General features: G+C 36.6%; 1 protein-coding gene across 1 annotated transcript in view; it reads left to right on the top strand.

Moving 5' to 3' along the window:
• Nucleotides 1–1,073: 1,073 nt before the first annotated feature.
• LOC137977848 (protein strawberry notch homolog 1-like) overlaps nt 1,074–17,500 on the top strand; it is a 44,433-nt gene continuing 28,006 nt past the window's right edge. The window contains exons 1-9 of the mRNA XM_068825194.1: nt 1,074–1,685; nt 5,490–5,544; nt 6,622–6,721; nt 7,677–7,719; nt 12,053–12,219; nt 12,795–12,833; nt 13,070–13,115; nt 15,244–15,282; nt 17,318–17,366. Of these exons, the coding sequence (XP_068681295.1) occupies nt 1,156–1,685; nt 5,490–5,544; nt 6,622–6,721; nt 7,677–7,719; nt 12,053–12,219; nt 12,795–12,833; nt 13,070–13,115; nt 15,244–15,282; nt 17,318–17,366 (1,068 nt within the window). The 5' untranslated portion in view covers nt 1,074–1,155. The remainder of the gene's footprint in view (nt 1,686–5,489; nt 5,545–6,621; nt 6,722–7,676; nt 7,720–12,052; nt 12,220–12,794; nt 12,834–13,069; nt 13,116–15,243; nt 15,283–17,317; nt 17,367–17,500) is intronic.

A 17,500-nucleotide genomic window follows, 5' to 3' on the forward strand; every position in this document is an offset into this window, starting at 1 on the left:
ATTTGTTATCGAAAGGACCCAGTTAAATATTTCAGTTCGAGCAAGAGCCATAATGGCTTTTGGTTCGAGCGGTTTGGCAAATTTTGGGTAGAATACTTCTTCCTTCTATTAAACAATTGTAGTGTCTTAATACTAGGTCTATGATCTTTCAAGTGACTACCTCTACGTTGACCTCTTGTTGGAGCTAGCAGGTTGTAAAATGCTGGCCTCTGCCATACTTCTTCCAATACTGGCCGAGCCACTGATGCGTGCGATTCAGTGGACAACTTGAGACTTTTATGCCAATTCCGCAATGAAATAAGAGTATTTCTTGAATAAACAAGCATCGTCAGAAGCTGAAAATACTTAAAAATATGTTATAGTATTAAACGTAGTGAAAAGGCCACGTAAAACAAGGAAATTATTAAAAAATCTTTGCAGACTCAAATTATGTAGCCACACACTGGCGCATTACAAACCGCTTGTGCTATCAACACAACACTTGTGCTATCAAGATCACACAACAACTCACGAATTATGATCACAAATACAACCTAAACACATAGCTATGTGTGTAATATTAATTTGGGAAACGTTACCACAATTTCGACACACTTTGTGACAACAATGTCGTGGATAGAATACGCATTCTTTATAATCCTTGTGAAGGAAGCTAGGAGACTTTACAAATGCAATATTTGTGAAGTCATGAAAAATTACCTTGTCTTGTCACGAAACGTCACGTAACTGCGCCACTTTCCAATTTACTTCCAACATCGGCAAATTCCAGGAAAAGAAACCCGGAAAAAAGGGAAAAATGGACCCACCCACCCTTCCTCCGGCATGTAACAGAAGTTCCCGATTTTTTCTGTATTGCAGCTCTAAAATGCTTCTTTCATTCAACTTCTCTTATTCCTAGCTTCAAACCAGTGTTTCGCTCATTTGTGTGTTGTAAAGGTGAATCGTGAAGTGGTTCCTCGTGTCGTTCCTCGTTCATGTCGCGAGACTCGGACCTTCGTCACCAGTTTCCCAGAACCAAAAGAATCACGTGACTTACTCCTTAAAATAAATTGATGCGCATGTGTCACCGCGAAGTCATGCCGGAAAATGGTGGATTAGACATCGCTGGAGAGAGTTTTCGTTTCTCTTCAGCGTTTATCGCTGACTTTGGATAAAATGGGAGAATTCAACGACTCGGATTTTTTTGGACAAGACCTACTTTCGACTGCTTTGGGTGAAAGTGGTCTGAACCTTGACGAATTCTTGGGAAATGCACCGGGAAATGTTTTATCCCAGGCCATGCTGGATGTTGATGATATTCTCGGGACTGGTGATTATGATTTCCTTGATGGTTTCAATCTGAGTGGAAACTTTAGTCAAAATGATTCTTACAGTAACTTTACAGCATCAAACAACAGCGTAGTGTCGTCCAGTTATGCAAGCGCGGTGCCCAAGACCCAAGTTTCCCAAGTCCCACAAACTTTTTTGCAAGAATCCCAAAGTTTAGCGAGCTTTTTTCCTCAAGGAACCTCTGGACAAATTGTCTCAAGTAATCAAAATGAACAGTTATTGAAATTATCTGCTCCTGAAAGTACACAAAGGATACATTCTTCTCCTTCTTCTCCAATGTTACTGAATATGTTGAACAGCGGAAATGGCTTGCCGATGTCGTCGAGTAGTCTCTTTGTCACCGACCCCAAGAAAAAGTAAGCTAAACTTGAAAAGAAAGTTTTCAGCTGTGATGTTTGTGTTCTTGACATTATTCTCTATGTCTGTCGAAGTTGACACTGGTGTATATTGTACATTTGTTCTTGTGTAAGTAGTTTTGTGCTTTCTTGACACTTCCTGTCTAAACTGTGTTGGACGAACATGTATTTCCGGTTTCATACTGGGGCTAATTTTTGTGATTTATTCAGTTTAGCAGATCTAGGTAGTTATGTTAATGTAAACTTTGATTATAAGGAGATTATTTTACTCACTTTGTTTCTAATAACATTTAAATCTGGTTGTGCTCCATAGTTTTTCTTATTCTGTGTATGAGGCTTGAACATTTTTGACTTCTCAGTTGATATACCACCTTTTGGAGAAGAAATTCCTTTAACACAGTCATGTACATGTAGCCACAGCACACTGAAGCTGACTGGTTTTCAACTGTTCAGCTTTCAGCTTACACATGATGTTTGTAGTGTGTAATTTTTTGGAGGGCCTAAGCTCACACTTATGACTAGTGCTCTTAGTGATACTAAAACTCCAATCTGAAGATCTTCTGTGTCTCCTTCAGGAAGCCATATTCTTGATGGTTTTGAATGTTACAATTTAGCTCTTTAAGAGGTGTACGCAAGATGCTGCAGGGAATCTAGATTGTCATTTTGGGCCCTGATTCCCGTCTCTTGATGCACTAGTCAAGTTCCTACATGTATGATGCTTATTTTTCCCTGTTTTTTAACTTCTGTCTGGAGTGTAGTGTATCCATGTGTTTTAGCAGGCCTTTGATTTTTGGCCAAGCTACGGCGTCTTACCAACTAATGAAGTCAAAGAAGTCGAGCATCCGAAGGGTAACTGTCGTCTGACATTTCTATAAAGACTTCACAAAAAGCTCGAGATTTTCAAATTATAAGACTTTTTACACTTTTGCACATTTTTTTCTGAAGAGGTGCAAACAAGTTATTTCTTTGACGTCATTAGTTACCAGGACCCAACTGGCTCATTTTTTGCACATAAATCAAAGGCCCGCTAAAACGCTAACTTTTCATTTACCATATCTTTGGTGTCTGGAGTGTAGTACTTAAAACAATTTTCCATCATACCCTATGATGGAAAATTTTTTCAATTACTACAACCAGACACCATAGATAATTATTTAAACGAAAAGTTATAAACAGGGAAAAATAAGTGTCATAGGGCCTTTAACATTCTGCTCCTTGACCTTGAAGGTTTTTGATACTTTGTCTCTTTTTTCACTACTCATGTTACTTTTCCAAATACATGTACTTACACCTTGCAAAGCAATGGCAGAAGCAGAGGAAAAATTAATGTCAATATTGATTAATGAAAGATTTTGAGGTGAAGAATCTAGATTTGTCTTTGGCTTTCTGAAGTACCATTAAGTATTAGGTATATCACAGCATCAAAACGTAGTTTGAGTAAACAAACATTATGATCTCTTGTGGATGACATGGGCATTCCTTGGTATATTATTGTAAGCTTTGAAGACTGTGAGCATTGCAATATTCTGTTGATTGCAGAGAACTATTAAATGAAATATTGCCTAAGGATCTGGTGACAAACTTTGACACTTTTGATAATTTGCAATAACAGATGACTCTGTTCTTCACTAGTAGTGCTTAAAATATTAATCACCATGTGAGGGAGGGAGGTGGCTGACCCCAGTCTGACACTCCCTCGTTTGCCGGCCCCTGAATGTTGCTGCCTGATTAGGTGTTGCTCCTTCTAGCTTCCTTCACAGGACACAATACAGACACCATACTAAGTCTTTGAAATATGGAATCAGTGAGCCATTTATTATTGACATTTGGGATGTAACTTCCTTTGTTTTCCTCATACATCCTTTGAGGGATTCTAACTCAATTGTGTTGACTCAGTGTTTGCATGATTGTACACATGACTGTTAGCCCCAGGAGCTGAGTCTGAAAAATTTGTACTTGCGGTTAAGTTGTTTAAACAACTGTATTTATTTTTTTAGAAAAGTATTATTTAACAAATTTTTTCACGAGTTTGCATAAGACACGAGGTGGTAAATTGAGCCCGTGATTATTTTTTTAAAGTGCTACTATGACCAAAAAATCAATTCCTCTTTTTCTTTGGATTTCAAAACTATGTTCAAGACATACATTCATACATACTTTAATAATAATTGACCACTCCCCATAGGGCCTTTTCAGGGCCAATGAAACACAATCAACTAAATGATGGAACAGAGCAACAACAATAAGAACAACTGTTAAGAATCCCAGCTGGCTGGAGGCAAACCAGTTGGCTATTATTTAAAACTCCAGATCTCAAGGCAAACATCCTAATCACTGGGCTGCATGTTAACTAAACACTAAGGGTACATTTCTTTGCGAGAATCCAAGATTGGATTTATGATCTCAGATCACACAGATACTTCGTTCCTAAAGAAACGAAGAATCGAAAAAGCGATTTTTCGGGCATGACAGCCCACTTTCAGCCAGTTATGATTAATTTAATTTGCATCAAATTGAAGTTGTGCAAAACATTTATGACTTTCTATAAATATTGGGTACATTGAAGGAAAAAGTAGCACTGAAAACTCACCTTGATTGCTCGCCACACAAGACTACCATAGTTTTTTCAGATCCATCTCCCAAAGAAACGTACGGATCATGAATCCTAAAAACATGGATTCAGATCTAATCTAATGAATCCACTCAGAGAGTAGATTCTTCGAATCAGTAATCCATTTTCAGATTTTAGTAAAGAAACGCAAAACTCGCTTTTAGATACAAGAATCAGGATGTAGGTTTTCCCAAAGAAATGCACCCCAATAAAGTGACCCGTGTTTTAAGCCTTGATTTAAAAAGGACATCTGTTTATTTTAACTGGAATTTTCTTATTTAGTGGTCTGCCTTTATTAACTTTAAAATCTTGAGAGAGCTGGAATGATGAGAAAGTGACGTCAAACACTCCCTAGTTTACACTTTTATTAAACTTGTGTTTTACAATTATTGAACTTCTTGGCAGTGGCTGCCCAGAAGGTGAAAATTTGTTGTTGTTGTTTATTTACAACTTTACAACACTAACAACAATGGCAGTACTTACAATCACTTGCAACTCCCCTTACAATCCAAACACTACTTACAAGTACTAACATACCTGTTTTACAGCAAGAAATAATTGCGCCACTGACAGATACCCTATTACTACTTAACACTAAGAGGAGTATAAGTATACACCAAAAATGGCACAACTGAGGAAAAAAACATATGGCCAAGAAATATAGGGTTAAAGAAGTTTCCTTTGTAAAGAAGAAACTTAACCCATTCACCCCTAAACCGGCCATACTTAGTATTTTGCTCTGTCTAATGCTAGACTATTTTACTCGTCAAGGGGGAACCTCAGGAGTCAATGGGTTAATATCATTCAACTAAGACTAAGGGACCGATTATTATGTTAGCTGGCCTGGCCCGGTTAGGCAGGCTGACTACCTAGTTTAGCTGAGATCCCGGCAAGTCTGAGAAAGACAGCACTGCTGAGGGGGATGTGAAAGAATTCCTGAAAAATATTCCTTCGTAATGTTCAAAGTAGTAAACCTCTTAATCAATTATCAATCAAACAATGATCATGTACAGTGTAATGCACTATAATGTTCAACTTTTTATGGCAATGTTCCATAGCTTTCATACAAACCTCTAGGTTTGACTGGTTGCAGTAATTTTCTGGTTTCTTCTTCAGTCCTACATGTAAGTGTGTTTTGTTGTATGTAACTCAGTACAATAATATTTATATTGGTTTTGTTTTTGTATCTTTAGCAATGTTTCGAAATTGTGGCCAAATCAAGGTGTGACAATCAACCATGATGTAGAGGTGAGTGAAGTTTATTATGACATGTTATGACATCCCAAGTGTTTTTTTTGGGTGGTGGGGGGGAGGGGGGTTGGGGTTTTGACCCTTGCACATAAGATTATATAGTTCAATAAAGACCTCCAACTAACCCATGGCCAGCTCTAGGCAGTAGAGTTATTGTACGCTATATCTAACTAAGTGGTCCAAGCATATTGGTGTTATCTGAGACATTATTAACCTTTCCCCACCTGAGAGTAAAAATTATAGATTTTACACTGGCTAATGTCAGACAATTTTACTCACTGATTAGGGTGGCCTTAGGTATGAATGCGTTAATAGGTCTAAGAATTGCATTAACATAATTTACACGAAAGAACTTTCTTAAAACAGTTGTTGAACAATGAACGTTTCCTGGAAAAGAAATCAATTAATTGAAATCTCTTATCCCATTAACACCTCAAATGCCCCAGGACATACCCTGTAGTTGGCGGTTAATGGGTTAAATTACATGTAAGCATTATTTACAATTACAATGTCTCGTGTGATTTTGCTGCTACATGTAAATGGCAATTCCTAATACATGTATATAGATTTAACCAAACCTAAAAGAGGAGCTCCTGGGTTATTTATTCTTACAAGTTAACCTGGCTTCAACTTGCAATCGAAGCGAAACCCAATACCTGGTCAGCGGTCAACTTTAAACAAAAAAAAGCAGCTGACCTTGATGAGCTCTAAACTTCAGCCTGGGATATGGTCATTTGATGCTGGTCAGAAGATACCTTGTTTTGACAGATGTCGATTGACCATAACATTGATGTCCAATAATAAAGATGTTCACTGTAAACTACCTGGAGTAATTTGGCCACCTTGACGAGCTTTATATTTGAGCCTGCAATATGGTCACGTGATACTGATTTCATTGGCATACATGGAGGGGTGGATGGTCATGGTCGTATGGTGACCAAAACCAAATTTTCTCACACAGATGGGTACCATGTTTCCTTACCTATGGTGCTCCGCATGCGTGCCTTTGGCCACTGGAGCTCTGCTATAATTCTTGATTTGAATGGTAATAATGTGCAAGGTCCTTTTTTTTAGACAAAGAGCACAGAGGGTGGTGAAAATGAAGAAGAAGAGGAAGAGGAAGAGGAGGAACTTGGTCACACAGACACATATGCTGAATATGTTCCTAGTAAATGTAAGCCCTCAACTATGCTTTAAAGTCTCTCTTTTTCTACCAAACTTACCCTCTTTCAGAGGGTGACAACCTAAAATGTAGAGTGTATGTATTGTAGTTCAAAATTTTTTCCTGGTTTAAGAAGGGTCATACCAGATAAGACTTAAAAAGACTAAGGTTGATTGTAATAATCCTCTAATAAATCTGCATAATTCTTCATATCGACTGATTCACTTGATTCTGATTGGTTAATTGTTGCAACAGTCAATTTAAGTTATTATCAGTATATTAGTCATTTAAAATATTTTCAGATCTCAAGAAAGTTTTGGTTATCACCTCAAATCTCTGTCTCTTTTTTGCTCTGTTATTGGATGAATGACTTTTTTGGCTCAGAAGAATTTTATAGGCTATGTGAACCAGTCAAAATGCCCAAAAAATTATATGTGTTTGATTAGCAACCTAATTATTTTGTGATTTGACAGGAGTAAAATTCACAAATGTTTACATGTTCCAGGTGCTTAAATCATTGGATGACTTTTTCCAGGTCCTATGAAACAAATCAACACATGCATGTTGGTGGCAAGAACCTTTTCTGATTTTTCTCATGGCATGGTCCCAGTTTTCTAATACCACAGAACACTTCTGTATCATGTAATTATCACCTTAGGTAGTATAATTTGGAGGTGAAGAGTTAAGGAAAATGCAATATTTTAACAGTAGAGTGCAATTATGGCCTGCTGAGACAAGTTAAGTAGCTGTTGATTTTTGGCAGTAGGTGGCTACTTTTAACAATCCCGAACTGTGATTCAGTTTTATGGGGAATGGCCAGCACAGAACTTCTTTACAGATCTGTGCTGGTGCAGGGTTTGTCGATTGTTGCAAATAGTCAAAGATATTTTCGTCTTACAGGTCATAGAATATGCAGAGTATTCTCTATATGTATTAGAAATTTATGTACTTGATATTTATGTTGCAGTAAGAATAGGACGGCGCCATCCAGATCCTGTGGTAGAAACAAGGTATTGCCAACAATGTATAACCTTCCATATTTGCAAAGCCATAACTGTGACGAAATGTTGCAACTGCAGTAAAATGATAAGATTTTGGTGATAGAGACAATAGATTACCGACCATTTGTTAGGCTTACATTACAGGAAATAGTTTTGATTCTTTGGTATTGAATTAACCCTTTTACTTCTTGTAGTCATCTCAGCATTATTATAATTATATAAACATACATTGTATTAAAAGCTTAATTGCTCTAAACTCAAGGTTATCAGCATGTTCTTACATGGTGGCAGCGGTTGGAGTAGCTTTAGTGGTACATGTGTAATATTACACAGAGCTTATCTGAACATAGTGGAGAAAATACGAAATCAGGATATGCATTACCACCGACGTGCGTTCTCAAGATTCATAACCCAAACGCTGCAGAGAAATGGAAGAAGTTCCTGCTAACATGGGAAAATCATGCTCTTGCCACAGAGCTTTCTAAAAAGGCAGAGGGAGTGCAGGTCGCTACCCTTCTCACTGTGATTGGTGAAGAAGCACGAGAGGTGTCGCAACCTTCAACAACTGGGAAAATGATGGTGATGAGAAAAGGATCAAACCACCCAAGAATATCCCTTTTGAGAGGTTCAAGTTTAATTGTAGAGTGCAAGAGCTCAGGGAAATGTGCGATTAGTACCACACAGCGCTAGCTGATATTTTTTAATTTTCGGACGATTTTATTGGCTAATTTACGTTGTGGTGCAAATCACAGGACAGTGATCATGCAATAACCCCAGTTTGCGAGGATATTTGCCCAGCAAAGTTCTGTAGCGATCATTTTCCCTTTAAAAGAAACAAAGCCAGCTGAAAAAAAGAGAATTTAATACACTGTACTTACTAACTATAAAATGAACCAACCTTTCGAAGGAGAGAAAAATTCCAGCTGCACTTGAGAACACTGTCAGCCAGAATTTGCACATTGTCTTTCATGGTTAAAATTTCTTTTTCAGTAAGCACAAGGCGCCTTGTTTTTCTGAGAGTTTTCGACTTGCAGTGACAATCAAAATGATTAGATTTTTTTTCCTGAGACTGACACACTTTCTTTCTAGTCAAACAGTGCATCGAAAAAATACAAAGCATCGCTATCAGATCAACACTGGCTTTTTATGTGCAATTTTTGCATTATATGAAAAATTTATAAAAATGGGATTGTTATAAAAGAAATAAACTCCTTTTTGGCTTGCTGGTATGTTGGCTGATAATGTTCTTGGCTGAGAGATTGTCCTCAAAATGTGTTTTGACATATTTGTGTTTCTTGACATATCTAAGGCCTTTGATAGAGTGTGGCATCATGGCCTATTAGTCAAAAGGTAAGTAGTATAGGAGTTGAGGGGAATTTGTTAATTAAAACTGGTTTGCTAGTTATCTTTCTGATCGAAAACAAGGGATGGTTATTGAAGGTGTCCATTCCGACTGGCGTAATATTGAGGCCGGTGTCCTGCAGGGGTCTGTTATTGGCCCATTACTACATGTATTTCTCATTTATATTAATGATTTACTATCCTCTGTCAATTCTAATTGTTTTTTATTTGCAGAATTAGAAGAAGTTCTTTCTCCAAGTATTTGTGCTTCTAGACTGACTTATGACTTACCATCGATATCTTCTTGGGCTAACCGATGGTTGATAACCATGAATGGTGCTAAGACTAAGTCTATGATTTTTTCATCTAAGAGAGTTAAGGCGGATCACCCTCCCTTGTTAATGAATGGTGTCATAATTGATGATTTAGCTGTTCATGAACATCTTGGCTTCACGTTGTCATCCAACTTGTCTTGGAGTGCGGACATTTTAAAGTTGCACCAGAAGGCTTCTAAAAAATTGAATCTTCTTAAGCCCCTGAAATACCGATTGAGTTGTTATTCAGTTGAGGAACTGCATAAATCCCTGGTGCGTTCATCCTTGGAATATGCTGATATGTTGTGTGGGATGGATGCTCCAAATCAGATGGTAGTTTGTTGGAAAGTTTACAGATTGAGAGTGCTAGGCTTGTTACAGGTGCTATGAAAGGCACAAACAGGGTGCACCTTTTAGGGGATATTGTGTGGATTGAGCTTAGTGATAGGTATAAAATGCATAAACTTTGTTTAATGTAAAAAATGGTCAACAAGCTAGCCCCATGCTATTTATGTAATCTTTGCCCTGCTTTTGTTAATGAGAGGTCATGCTATAGCCTTTGTTCTGGAAATGATCTTTGTTTACCTTATGTTCAGACTGAAAGGCACAGGAAATCTTTTCTTTTTTCAACATCTCAGTTGTGGAATAGTCTTCCTTCCGAAGTTCGCCTATCCTCTTCTCTTAGGAGTTTTAAAAATAACGTTTCGAAGAACATGAAATTTCCAACTCGCAACTATTTGTTTTGCACAGGGGATCATGTAGCTTTGAGTTTTCATTCTCGTTTACTAAGGCTTAATTTTAGCGCAATAAATCATGACCTTTTCAAGAGAAATTGTTCTGCGTCATCTGCTTGTCGTCTGTGCGGTGCATTAGTTGAAGATGTCAAACACTATTTTTTATTTCGCCTGAATTTTGCTGCTCTTCGCGAATCAATGTTTTCCTCCGCTGCACACTTGTTGGGAGATGGCTTTTAGCATCTGGCAAGAAAACAATTGACTTCCTTTTAAATGGAGTTCCTGGTCTTGACTTTTAGATCAATGTAAACTGTTTTTCTTCTGTTCAGTCTTTTATCTCTCAATCAAATCGTTTTTCGTAGTTATGTTTTGTTTGTTTGTCTTTTCCGTCCGTGACGATTAATATTTTAATGTAAACTGCGTTAGCTTTCCAGATGAGCACTTTGTACTCTTAGAGCAAATGCTGTGACATTATCAGCTGACATACCAGCCGCCTGAAGGGTTTTATTTACTATTTACACCTCAAGAGATACATGTACTGTGCAACTGATTGGTATTTGGCATTTGTGACGACAAAGTCAGGGAACAATTGTTGAGAGAGATATAAAAAAGCTTACACTTGATTAAACTGATGAGATCTGCTGAGCATCTGAGAGCATGCGGACCCAAATGAAAACTGTCGCAAACAGCGATGGAACTACTGTAACAGTGAATGCTTTGGGCAGAGATAGCAAAAAGCCAAATTTAGCAACAGACGAAGATACAGAAAGCCAATTCTTCGCGCAAAACACCCAAAGGAATCCACAAAAGAATGTGGGAATTGTGACACCGAACATAACCACACAAAGAAAGAATTGTGCCTGGAGTATCTCAAAGTGTGTTGGAAATGTGGAAAGCTGTCAAATTTTGTGGTCAATAATGTTGCAGCAAAAAAGGTTGATGCACGCAAATTTGTCCCAGCTGTTGACTACCCAGTTCCAAGGAACCTCACATCCCAGAGGTCATTGAGACGGAAACTGTGACACCAGAACCTTTGACCTAGACATCCTGCGACCCAGTACATCAAAATCAAGAACCAGCTGAACAAATGCGAGGCCTTTGCAGATTGCACTCGAGCCTGCAAGACTCCTGCTTGCTGGAGTAACATTGTTCCTCATTGACTTGCGAACATTAGCACCCTACTGACTCTGAATGCTACCTGTATGATCGCAATTGATCCTTTTTAGTCTTTTTTGTAGGGCCACATGTTTTTTTATTCTCGATATTATATATACATGTATTCTTTTTGCTGTCTTTCTTTATAATGTGATTATCTGTTAACTGCATGAGCATGATAAGAATTTTTAAATGGAGACGATCGATTACCAACGATTTGCTTTGGGTAACATTACAGGAAATAGACTTAAGTTTTAATTCTTTGGTATTGAGTCAGCCCTTTTAAGTTTTTGTAGCCATCTTAGCATTGTTATAAAATTATGTAAACTATACATAATTAAAGCTTGCTCTAAACTCAATTGTATCCTTGTGTTCTTACAATAATTATTATAACAGGATTTTCATAGAATAATCAGTGTTAATTATTTTATTATCTCTCAGAAAGTACACGCACTGTGATTAGGTAATAAAAATTAATTAGTGGGCCATATTCTACAGTACAGCAATAGCTTCTGTTACATAAAGTTGTTAGAACTGTTTGAATCTTGCAAGCAACTATTTCAAACAGTTAAGGAGATTGCCACAGAGATATAATGATAAATATCTTTATTTCAGTTACTATCTTTTTCCTATTGATTTATGGCTGTACTCTTTGCGTTTGGACCATAAATCGACAGGAAAAAACTTGGTCCATAATTTTCCATTATGGACCTTGAACCCAGTTAGTAAGAGGTATTATTAGCCTTATTTTGTGTTTTCGTCAAGCAGTAAAAAATATTGATTATTGATATATTTTAGCTCATTATCCAGTGTGCCTCCACCGGACGTTTGGTATCGCCTGAGGTTGCCTCAAGAAGTAGTAGACAACTGCTATCTATCAGCATTGCAGCTTGAAGCTGTTGTTTATGCTTGTCAACAGCATGAAACATTTTTAGCAGATGGCACCAGGGCTGGATTTTTGATAGGTACTGTAATAATCCTAAATTTTCATGTGCATCATGCCAGCCATCTTGATGGCCTTAGACAACGAAAGGGTATCTGTGTTGATATAATTATAATATATCCCAAGATAATTCCTCTGATTCAAACACAAAGGGCCAGTTTATCCTAACTGCAGTTGTAATGAAGATTTGCAAAAAAAACTGCTAGTGGTGTGGAAAAATCACTTTATTTGGCAGATTTTTGCTAAACTTTTCAGACATGCAAAGTTAAGACCTGAGAAAAAAGAGAGGCTTCATGTATGCAAATTGAACTACTTCTTGCATGGTTAATGACTGAGATGTTCTTTGTTTATCAGAAATTGATTCAGATTTAGTTTGTAATTTAGATACTCATGTTAGATATAAATGAAAAGGTTTAAAATTAAATTAAAAAGCATAAAACCTGGAAAAAACAAGTAAGATTGTACTCAGTCTGGTTATCTTATGTTTCCATGCCATTTTTGGCCTTCTGGAGATTGTAACTTGAAAGGATTGTCTTTGCTAAGTGAGAGCATGAATTTGCCCTGTACTTTAGGAATGATCTTTATGTTCATTTGTAGGTGATGGCGCAGGGGTTGGTAAAGGAAGGACAGTTGCTGGTAAGTCCATAATGGTACATGTACCTGTGCCAAGAACATCATTCTGTCCTTAAAAGTCATTATTTACAGTAAACATGCCTTTGTTTTAGAAATTCAAAAAATATGCTTCTTGAGAGAGTTTATTTCCGTTGTATAATCTGGTAAATTTTTGCAAGTTACACTTGTATGATATAATAATTAAATCAGAGCATGTAAGACTGCAGGAAACCCTAACCTAGTTTGTTTTCTCTTGTTAGGGATCATTTATGAGAATTATTTACTTGGAAGGAAAAGGGCCCTTTGGTACGTTAGCATTATTTAGTCTTCACAGCCAATTATATCTAGGGTCAACTGACAGTCAACCAATAACATCATTTATGTGTGACCAGAGTTTGTATAGTATCTACTGACGTTACACAAATCTTCTGCTCCGGTTGACGAAACGTCAGTCAGTGTTGTCTCAAACAGTCCTTCTCAGGACTACATTTACATTCACCTGGATGATCGTACTTTGTTAATAATTATTATGATTATTTTGATGATTGTAATCAGTAAAGAGTACTTCTGGTAACAAGTTTAAACTAGCTTCTTTTAAAGTATATACAAGTTCCTATCATTATTATTATTATTATTATTATTGTTATAATTATTATTATTATTATTATTGCTGTTGCTTTCAATTAACCAGAATTGCAATGTTGTTCTTACAGTACATACTCAACAATTACAAGACATTAATTGAATATCTACAGCTGTAGGTGTATACCGTAATGCTGGCCAGTTACATACATACATACATACTTAATTGACCGCTCCCCACAGGGGCTTTTCAGGGCCAATGAAACACAACGAAGCGACAGAACAGAACAACAACAACTGTTAAGAATCCCAACTGGCTGGAGGCAAACCAGTTGGCTATTTACAAGTGCGGCTGGGAAGTTGAACCCGGGATCTCCGGATCTCAAGGCAAGCGCTCTACCCACTGGGCAACACTGCCTGTGTGGAAGAGGGAGGTGCTCTTCCTCCCTAACACAATCATAAATTAGAACTACCTATGCCATTTGCCAAGTGGTTTACAATTTTAGATTGTTCAAAAATTTATGTTTATTGCACTAGTCCGGACATGATTTTCCTCATTATTGTTTCGCTTTCACTCTCTCGAGTGATCTTTAGCAATTTCTTCTCCATCACATATGAAACAACTTTCACCATATTTTGTGGTCACCTTTTGCATAAATCAAAGAACAGTTGTTGGTATGTTCTTATCTTCTCTGCCCTTTTTTCTGTCTTGTTTTTTTTGCTTGGGCATGCCATGTCAATCATGCAAGTCCTTTTTCAATTTTGTCTCCTGGTCCGCTATTGTTAAATCTGGTCTCCTTGCTGTGCATGTACAGTAGTTCAAAATTTGGGTTCCCATTTCCAAAGTAATTTTTTCCCCTCTTTTTCAAAACATGTACTTTTCCTATGCCCCATTTCTCGTTCCAACACCTTGTACCTTCTGGAAGAATCCCATTGTTGATCGTCCATTGAACTGGGAGCACTTATGGCCTCGTTCAAGGTGAAATATTCAATTAAATTTTACATTTGAAAGTGAGGCCATAAGGGCCAATTTGCATGGGAACAAAAGAATACTAAAATGGTGGCCATTTTGGAATAAGGTGTCCAAATTTCTTTCTAGTTCTCATATCTTTCCTTGTCCATTTCCACGCATTCTTTTTGAAATTTGGCTTCCTTCCTATATGTTATCATTATTTCTTCTGCCTCTCTTTTCAGTGATAGTTGATCTTTTCTGCATTCATTATTCCACGCTTTTTCTAGCCATTAATTTTGTACTGTTGTCATGTAGTACCCCACTCTTAAAGCTTATTAATCCTCCCCTTCCATAATTTTGTTCCAAATCTTTCATCACTTGCCTGTCTTCCGTGTTTTCCATCTTTCCTTAATTCTTCCTTTATTATTTTACTCAATTTTTCAATATCTCCTTTTCCCAAATTAATGACATACATTAATTACATACATTGTATCCGGCCACTGGTATCACTTTCCTATTATTTTATTGCTTCTGTCAAGTTGATATATCTTATTAATTTTGATGGTTTAACATGTAATATGCGTAGGTGCGAGGAAAAATATGAGCAATGAGCAAAATGTCCTCTCTAACTTCAATTAAATTTATCATTGCCTTATCTTTTTTAATTCTGATGCATTATCCCTCAAACACTGTGCTGTCATCGACTTATCTACATATATGTCACTTATTATTGTTATTGCTATTATTATAGAAAGATTGTTCTCTGGTTTTGGTGGTTTCCACCTACACTGTTTATTGTGAACATAAATCAGAGGGTTTGAAATGTACACAGGCACAGTGTGTTTTGAGCTTTGGAATGCAGTGATACAATAAATATTTTCATATGGTTTCTTCCCATAGGTTGAGTGTTTCGAATGATTTGAAATATGATGCTGTCAGGTAAAGTCTTCTTATCTAATTTTATACCAATCATGTTCTGATGACTGTGCTTCAACTGCACCATCTTTTTGCACTGATTCAAGATAAAAAGAATAAGAATAAAAATTTTTTGACTTTTCACTTAAAAATATAATTTATCCATGAGAGCTGGCTTTGTATGTTCTGTGACACTGGACATGATGTTTTGAATAGGCCTGTTAGAATATAACACAAAAATCCTTTAATGCTTCCTCTCGTACAAGTACATAATGTAATGATTGAACTCTATTAATAAAATATCACTGAAAGCTATCTGTAGGATAACAAAGATAATGTATTGCGTACCAAGCGAAAATCGGGAATTCCACACTGTCAGACAGTAGCCCATTGGAGCTTAGTCACATATTGTTTCCCTCAAAGTCCTGGTCACAGATGTTCAAAAGGTGGATAACCCTATCCACCAGATAAATCACTATCCAGTAGATAAACACTAGCAAAATAGGTTGACTTATCCACTGGATAGTGATTTATCCGGTTGATAGCGCTATCCACCCTTTGAACGACTGGGGCCTGTTTTAGAAAAGCATAGATTTCACAGTATACATCAAGGATTGTTGTACCTCCCAACTCAAATACGTTTTCCAATTGGAGGAGAATGTGTCATGGGTTATGGGTCAAAACTACGACAAACAACGACTTGAACTTTCAACTTGTATGTGATCAGGTCGTGCACCTGTAAAACAGTGGCAAATCCTGTGTGAAAATCTGTGTATTGTTTTATTTTCAGTTGGGAGGTACAAAAAAACACCTCATGACTGGCCCCACAGGAAACAGTGAGTTTTCTTTCCCCTCTGTGAACATTGAGGGTCTCGGGGAAACAAAACTCACTGTTTCCCTTGGAGCCAGTCAAGTGCTTATTATTGTCCCAGACCTATAACAGACCTACTACTATTGCACTACTACAAGTGTAGTTTACATACATGTATTATTACCAGTAACTGTACAGTGAATAACTGAGCCTACATGTATACTACATGTACCTTTGAGAGCAGACTCGTAGTCTTCGCTGATGGAGAATTCTCCTATGACTCATCATAATTTTTTTTTTTGGTAGTTGGGGGGGGGGGGGGGGAGGTGGATTTGGAATTTTCCTTTGGACTGGAATTGAACTGGATTTTGATATTGAAACTAAAACTCCTTCAAATAAAGTGTAGGCTATCTGTAGCCTCCTGTTACTTGATGATCTTTCATTAATTGTGGAAAATTGCAATCTACTTGTAATAACATACAGTGTACTTTTAAGAATAGAAATAATTCATGTGGAAACAAGACGATGTTACTCATGTACACTGTACAAAGGAGACGATGAGATTGATAAACGCAACTACTGCCCCATGTCCTTACTGTGTTCCTGGTAAATGAATGGAGTCGGCTGTCACTTCCTTCATTACATTGCACATTAATTAATTATTGGCCATTCACCTAACCAATGAGCGTACAAGGAAGGCCAAATTTTGTAGTTTTTATTACTACCGTAACTTTTATTGTAATGTTTTGACTTAGACACAACCACATCAGCTATGCTGTAATTTTATTGTGTTTAAATAATGCTTTATTATTATTATTATTATTATTATTATTATTATTATTATTATTATTAATTTTAATAGTTGTTGCAGGCTTTCCTTTTTGTTAAAAATTAAACTTCTAACTATAATTTTAAAAGATGTATAATTATTTTCAAGCTTTCGATTGATAAATGTAGTAATTTTTTTTCTTTATTTGTTACTATTATGATCATTTTACATCTTTATCATTGAAATCAAAACAATATTCTTTTAAGGTAAATCCCTTGGAAACTACATGTACAGTAGTGTAAGCTGAATTATTAAATGTGTTTCCAGGTTAAATTAATTACCTTTGTTTTCCAGCAGTCAAGAAAATAAATTATTATAATAATAAGTTATTTTTCTTCTTACATATAAGTTGCATATAAGATCTAGTGTACTCTAAAATAATTATTATAATGATTGCTTATGCTGGTTTTCTTTTCAAGGGATCTAAATGATATTGGCTGTTGTATTCAAGTGTCTCTACTTAACAAGGTACTAAAGTCCAATTTTCTAATAGAACATTCTGTTAAGTTCACTTTAACTCTCAAAATGAAAGCTTTTCAAATTATGTTTAGTACCAGGTTAATCATACTTTCACTATGAAACTGAAACCCAATTTTTTAATG

The sequence above is a fragment of the Montipora foliosa genome, chromosome 11 (genome assembly GCF_036669935.1).
Source record: "Montipora foliosa isolate CH-2021 chromosome 11, ASM3666993v2, whole genome shotgun sequence".
In the NCBI taxonomy this organism is placed as follows: domain Eukaryota; kingdom Metazoa; phylum Cnidaria; class Anthozoa; order Scleractinia; family Acroporidae; genus Montipora; species Montipora foliosa.